We start from the raw sequence: 7,991 nt of genomic DNA, 5'->3' as shown, positions 1-7,991 counted from the left end.
ATAACTTCTGCTAAAATAATTTCAGAAGAAATACATGCAGCTATTTAATATTCTACTTATCAAAACCCTATATTCCATACAATGAGATGATTATCAAAGCTAGTATCTGGTATCTAACCAGTGCAAAGACTTTTGTCTCTTTTGGAAACCATCATTAGAAACTGATCACAGATGTATGCTGCTGAACTATTAAACAGCCCAAATGACCTGAGTTCATTAATTATTCATAAGAAAGAGGGGAAAACATCACTGGGTTAATCAACAAAATATTTCTACTGGTCCCTAAAAACGACTTTGTTAGTATGTTTCACAAAACTATTAATTTTCTTCCTGCATTATCCTTTGCTTTGATCCCAACGAAGACACTGAGCCTATGGAAACCAAGTAAGGAAAACTGGTTTTTAGAAGGGCAAGGCAATTGTGAGAACTAAACTTTTTGTGCATACTAATAAACAAGTGAGACACACGCATATTAGAAACACTGTATATTTAATGTCAAAGAATTTGAATTCAAGTACAAAAATTAAACAACACATGATTTCAACATTAAAAAACCATAACACTTCTTACTCAACTATACATCGAATATCAAAAAAACAGAAGTATAACTACAAAAACCTTGAATATATTAACAGCAAAATTATAATTTATTTTTACAACAAATAATTATTAACTAAAATATTTATAGTTATTTTCAAGGACCACAATGGTAGACTGCTTTTTCTTTAGTACTGCATAAAATTTGCATCTTAATCTTTTTGCCCTTCATTTCTTTTTACATAATAGTTAGATGCTTCTGGTTATATAATTGTTCTAATCTCTGATACAGATAAGTGATCCTTGGTAATCAAATTTAGTGCTTTAATACTTGTGAAACTCTATTTAGTAAAGTTACAATGAAAAAATTTAATGTAAACTTCTGTGTTCTATCGACCACTCAAGAATCAGAAGTTATTTAAAATCCCAAAAATTTAAAACGAACAGTAGTTTGTTATACCTTTATCAAGAGAAATCACTGAGTAACTTTTTAACTGTAGCATTTTTACAAGTTTTACAATTGTAGGTTATTTTGATGTTTACTATGGCTGATGTTTACTATGTTGAATATATAATTTTCATTTTAAAACCAAATGTACAGACCCGATTCTAAAATAAAACAGTATTTTAATGTGCATGCTTTACAAAGAAACTTCATATTCCTGTTTACAGTATTTTCTTCAGAAGAATGAGGCCTGATTGGAGATATATAATCGCTGTCCAACATGGCTGCCATTAGCAAGAGGTATCGTTGGTGACAAGGAATAGCTTGAATAAGAGTAAGGCCTTGAAGTATAAGGAAGCACGCTGGGAGTCCCAGAAGAGAGGGTAGCACTAACAGGGGAAAGACTATTTATTGAGCTGCGACGGAAATTGTAGTCTGTAAATAAATACATAACAATTATGCTGCACATCTTTATGGTTACAAATTTAACTCAAAGGGACAACGCATTATAACTATAATCACAGTTTAACATAATGTTCTAAAACTTTCAAAATCCTGATCATATTATATTGCTGGTAAAGACTATTTCAGCATTCACTGCATTGCAAATCCTGACAGTTTCATCAGTTATGTAAACTTTCACTGACACAATGCTTCAGAGATCTTACTAGAATGCATTCTTGGATATCTATCAATTGTTTTGTGTCTTTATGATCACCAAAAAAGAGAACCTCTGATTTCTCTTACTCTATTCACAATGAAGCTCCTGTTAAATCTGATATTGACACTAAGGGGTAGGTCATCCATGAAGAAAAGATATAAAACACTGAATTCATTATTTGCTTCTTTTTAAAAATTGTGTTAGGTGAAACATTTACCCCTGGATTGCAAAAACTGTCTAACATTTCATTACTTAAATATTAATATAAACAATTATACAACTCGACAAACCAACTTAATATCAGAATCCTACCAGTACCATAAAACAGTAAAATGAATCTTCATAAAATAAATGTCAAGAAACCATTATCAACTTACAATATTGAGAAATCCAAAAATTAATCCAAATTATTTTTTGAAAACCAGTACTTGAAATATTACTGTTCCAAAATAAACATTAATCTTATGTAGATGCAATTTCCTGCTTCATTAATTATAATGTTTAGAGATGTGTGTGACCATTAAAGACCAAATCTGTTAAATCCTGTACTTTCCAAAAACTCAACTATGTTCTTTAGTGTAGAGTAAGTCAAAGAGTGTGAAAATGACTATAAAATGATTACTTATAAAAGGTATGGTACTTCTAGGAATGGAAGAAATTAGGTCATCTAATATATAGGTCAAGTTTTTTCTACATTTTCCTGGTACTATAAATGAGGCTTAAAAATGAACATTAACTTAGTATTGTCATGGAACTTAATAGTAGGCCAACAGGAATGAGATCAACTGCAGGGGAATAAGCTCAAGAAACATCAGAAAGAACCTAGTTAAGAAAAAAAAATGGAAAAAATAAAAATCAGTTAAATGTAAGTTTAATTTCTAGCACTGTAAAACTCTAATTAGAATAATTTTTATAAACTTTTAATGGTACCATAAGATCAATGAAAGCAGTTTGCTACAAGACAAACACCAAGACACCCAGCTAAAAATATTTTCAATATTTTGAAACTGGATAAGGAACTATCCATTTGATACCATTTGCTTTCCTAATATCCAGGTATTATAGAATAAAGTAACATAAATCCAGGTATTATAGAAATTTTTTTTTCTTCTTTTAAAGGATCCTCTTTGCCTGAAGCATTACAATATTGAGTATAAACAGAAATCTTAATGTTTCTGATAATTCTAATAATTGTTTTTTTTTTAAAGTTCTAATTCTCTCCTCTCATTCTAAAGATTATCACACAATCAATTCCTTATTCAATATAGTTCATGCTTTCAAATTTTAACAGTGTGATCACAGACAAAATGATTTAAAAGAACAGATCTTTAAATAGTTATACTTGTATATGGGGAAATGAAGTTTTCAGAAAAATCACTTTGACTTTGGATATTTAATGGATATTTAATATCCATTCAAGATCTAATGCAGCCTGTTCATGGAATGTGGCTGAGAGAGAGATTTTCAGAAGATTTCACAAAGAAGATACAGACAACCGGCTACTTACAGAGTGCTCATTAGGTCTGAAGAACTGCATTTTTGATATACCCCTACTGTAAACCTTCAATTTAAAAACACACTAATGACCACTGTAGTCTCACATTCTGAAGGAGACTAAAATATAAAATTAAAAGGGCACTTTGATGGCTTTATTCATAGAGGATAAATAAAGAAAAAAAATTCTCCCTAATACTATGAAGATTGGGAAATAAAAGGCTTCAGATGTTTACAAGCATTTCAAAAAAAATTCTTTTGCAATCGAAAACTCTAAATATATTCAGAAAAACATCTGGGTGTCTAGAAAATATAATACATACCAAACTTGAGATAATACCTGTGAGATAAATCTAGATGAATTGTATTTCCTCTAATATATAATTTATGTATCACAGACAACAGAACTCAGAAACATCACTGATTTCTATGAAACAACAAATTAACAAATGAATTAAAATTCCTAACATATATTTACTTGCCCACCTCTGCTTTTTCTTCCCAATGAACATCCTTAGTTCTTGTTCATCCTCTGTTTCTGCCTCAGACTGGGATATGGACTCCCCTTCCCCCTTCTTCTTATGGGAATGATACAGAGCCAATTTCAGAATTTGTTTCACACTGATAATTATTTAACTGTCTTAACACTTTTTAAATTGAGGTAAAATTTACATTTTACATTTAAATTGAGGTACAATTTACATGGGGCTTCTCTAATAGCTCAGCTGGTAAAGAATCCACCTGCAATGCAGGAGACCTGGGTTTGATCCCTGGGTTGGGAAGATCCCCTGGAGAAGGGAAAGGCTATCCACTCCAGTATTGTGGCCTGGAGAATTCCATGGAATGTATAGTCCATGCGGTCGCAAAGAGTCGGACACGACTGACTTTCACTTTCACAATTTACATACAATAAAATGCATACATCTTATGTGTTCATTACAATGAGTATTGCTAACTATAAAAACCTATGTAAACAACACCTAAAGCAAGATATAAAACATATCCTTCAATCTAGAAGATCCCATTATCCATTTCAGAGCCCTTCTATTGGAGGCAACCACTTTCTGATTTCTCGCATTATTAGTTTAGTTTTGCCTGTTCTTGGACTTTATATAAAATGAATTCTTAAGGTACTTTTTATGTCTAGATTCATTCATGTTATATCAGTAGGCTGTTCATTCTTATTGTTGAGTAAGTAGTATTCCACTGTATGAATACACCACAATTTCTTTATCCATTTACCTGTTGATAAAAATTTGAGTTGTTTCTAACTTTGACTATTATGATTAAGCTGTTATATACATTCTTATACAAGTTATTTAGTGAATACATATTTTCATTTCTTTGGGGTAAATAACTAACAGTAGAATTGCTAGGTGATAGCGTAGAGACAGATACTGCTAAACAGTGCATTTACAGCAGTACACACATATTGCAGTGATATGAAATGATATCTCATTTTGGTTTTAATTTGTATTTCCCTTATGTCTAAGGATTCCCTGGTGGCTCAGACAGTAAAGAATCTGCCTGCAATGCAGAAGACCCAGGTTTGATCCCTGGGTTGGGAGGATCCCCTGGAGAAGAAAATGGCAACCCACTCCAGGCTTCTTGCCTGGAGAATCCCCATGGACAGAGGACCCTGGTGGGTTACAGTCCACAGGGTCGCAAAGAGTCACACACGACTAAGACTAACATTTTTACTTTCACAAAATTTCATCATAAAATTTAGAGGTCTCCAGATAATCTGGGTTGAAGAAAACCTCACAGCCTGCTAAATGGGGGCTACATTCGTACTTGTTGTGGCATGCAAGAGACTGGTGGAACACAACCAAGCTGTTTAAATTGCAGAAGACAAGTTGCAAAGATCTGAGATGCAAAGGCTGGCTACAGGCATATTTCACTGCATGTAGCATCTGAAAAGATTCTTTGTTATGATTTATGAGGGTCCTGGTTAGGTCTTGGTTCTGACCCCAGTGACTTGCAATAAAAATGAACCCAAAGGCTTGAACTAGACATTTTACTAAAATGGTCACTTACTGATCATTCTTACTGGTTTTTTCTTCTTACTGTTGATATCAATAAAGTTTTTTACTAATTAAATTCTCTAAATCAAAATATTAAATAGGAATAGCTTGAGTCCTCAGAAGTCTCTACTTTAAACCACCTCTTTCACTGAAGAATATTCTTTTCCATATTCCACACAGTTAAACAGAGAAAACAAGTCAAAAATTAGGCCTTCTAACTCCTAGGAAAGTACTATTTCCACCTGATCAAGCTCTTTTACTGTGACAATTTTCTCAAAACTGGGTTGAGAGGAAGTGTTTCAAAAGGGTGTTGTGGGCAGGGTGAGAGAAAGAGAGCGCTGAAGCTTCCCAGGTGATTCAGTTGGTAAAGAATCTGCCCGCAATGTGGGAGGACCCAGGTGTGATCCCTGGGTTGAGAAGACCCCCTCATATAGGGAATGGCAACCGACTCCAGTATTCCTGCATGGAGAATTTCACTGACCAGAGGAATCTAGTGGACTACAGTCATGGGGTCACAAAGAGTCAGACATGACTGAGTGACTAACACTAAGCTACCTGGCTTCTGCTTGCACCTACCCACACCCTCATTTTGCACTTCAACACACAACTCTGCATTCCCTTGCTTTAAATGCTAAACTTTTATGCAACATTTCATTTAAGGAAAAGGCCCTTTTGTACAAAAAAATGTTATGAGTAACTTGCTCTAACACAATGCTTTATTAGAGATATCATTTTAATCAAATCCTCTAAAATTCCATATTTATATGCTGAATGAAAACATTTTTACAGAATAAATTTGATTTATAGGCTTAACCTTAAGAGGGCCCTTAATTCCAGAAGACTCTGAAGCTATGTCTGGAGTGAGCAGGATCGTGAGTCATAGCCATGGTGCCACGTGGTGCCAGGGAGCGAGTGCAGAGCCTGGCAGAACATATCCCACCTGCTTGCCAGTCCTACCTCTGCAGCGAACACACTGTGGCCTCCAACCCTTCTCTGTCCAGCATGAGACAAACGCCACCAATATGTTTCTCAGTGGAAACTAAGAAATAGGTATACTGATTTATTCTGTTTGAGTCTTGCTTTTCTGTTTCTCTCTTACACATCCTGATGGAACATCACACAATCACCAGCTGCTTTTGTCTCATACAAAGGAGAAAGCCTTAATAGAGACCTGAAAGTGAGTTCTGAGAAAGCATCCTCTCACATTAATCTTTTTCTTTTAGTTTCTAACCAGACACTCTTTGAATTCATTTTCCATTAGAAAGTAAATTCCTCGTAATTGGTTTTTTCCTTTCTCCTTGTTAGGTCTGTGAATTCTACCTTGATATCCACCTCTTCTTTCTGATGTACCTTTTTAAAGTGTACGATTCAGTGATTTTTAGTACATGCATAAAGTTATGCAAACAAACACCACTATCCAGATCATTTTCAAGACCCTCAACAGAAACTCTGTATGTACCTATTAGCAGTCACTCCCCATTCCATCTCCTCCAGCCCCAGCAACCACTCACTTTTCTGTTTCTACAGATTTGCCTATTACAGATTTTTCATATAAATGAAATTACATAATTAAGGTGGTCTTTCTTAACTGACATAGCATGATTTAAAGTATGTATGTATGTACCATGTAGTATGTATCAGAACTTTTTTATAGCCATCGTATAGAGATATTGCATTTTGTTTATCAAATTGTTTATCCATTTGTTTATCAATGGACATTCACCTTTTGGTTGTTGGGAATAATACTGCTAAAGAGTACGTGCGCAAAATTTTGTGTGAACATATGTCTTCAATTCTCTAGAGTGAATAACTAGGAATGGAATTACTGGGTCATATGGTAAACTCTGTTTAACTTTCTGAGGTATTGCCAATGATTTTCCAAGAAACTATATACCATTTTAACACTCCCAACAGCAATGTGAAGCACCCGATGTTTTGACCTGTAAAAACATTTCCACCTTTAACATGTATTTTAAGCATTTCTTTAGATTTCTATGAGATCTCTATCAAAATTTTGAAAAAAATTTCATTTTACCATTTTTTATTTCAATTTCTAATATTCTAATAGCCATAACTATAGTAACTCAATAACTTTCTTTTACTGAACCACTGAATTTCATCTTTAAAATAGTTTTTTCTAACAGTATTATATATATCTAGAGTATTTTTAAAAGGCTGGGTTCAAACATAGACATTAAAATCATGTATGTTAGAAAACAATTAACATTTATCATTCATTATGCTGTATTTCTATCCTAGTACAGAAGACCAAGAGCTAACTGTATAGCAGAGGAAAGCATTTTCAGAATTGGTAATTATTAAGCAACTATAACCTATGAGATATTTAAAAATCATTAACTAAATTTTTATGTGGTATTTTTGACTGGACTACATTAGGAGTATCAAGTTTACTGGTATTTTTACCTCATTTACTTTCCCTACTTCAAGTAAATTTTTTTTAAGTATTTTTATTTCCTACTTAATTTTTCCTATCAGGTGACTGACAGTAAAGGGCAAGGAGTACACATGCAATGACCGATGTGTTTCTTTAAGAGTAGGCCCACAGAGTAGCTGAGGTCAGTTATTTCTGTTTTAATATGATTTATAGGAGGGTTTGAATATGATAATCTTAGTAAAAGGTGGCTGGGTAAGAAAGTTACTGTCTATAACTGTTTCCTTATAAGCTTATAGTTAATTAGTTCTCTGATTTTACTAGATGATTCTATTTCTCAGATTCAATTTTGAGGGGAAATTATTAATTAAATTATGGACTGCAGCCTACCAGGCTCCTCCACCCACGGGATTTTCCAGGCAAGAGTACTGGAGTGAG

At 33.6% G+C, this 7,991-nt stretch overlaps 1 protein-coding gene across 1 annotated transcript in view; it reads right to left on the bottom strand.

The window, feature by feature from the left end:
* Positions 1 to 472: 472 nt before the first annotated feature.
* RBM46 (RNA binding motif protein 46) overlaps positions 473 to 7,991 on the bottom strand; it is a 44,841-nt gene continuing 37,322 nt past the window's right edge. Inside the window, exon 4 of the mRNA XM_005893549.2 lies at positions 473 to 1,417. Within this exon, the coding sequence (XP_005893611.1) occupies positions 1,218 to 1,417 (200 nt within the window). The 3' untranslated portion in view covers positions 473 to 1,217. The remainder of the gene's footprint in view (positions 1,418 to 7,991) is intronic.

The sequence above is a fragment of the Bos mutus genome, chromosome 17, assembly GCF_027580195.1.
Source record: "Bos mutus isolate GX-2022 chromosome 17, NWIPB_WYAK_1.1, whole genome shotgun sequence".
NCBI lineage: Eukaryota > Metazoa > Chordata > Mammalia > Artiodactyla > Bovidae > Bos > Bos mutus.
Note: the sequence above shows the minus strand (reverse complement) of the source record. Positions and strands in the feature narration are given on the sequence as shown.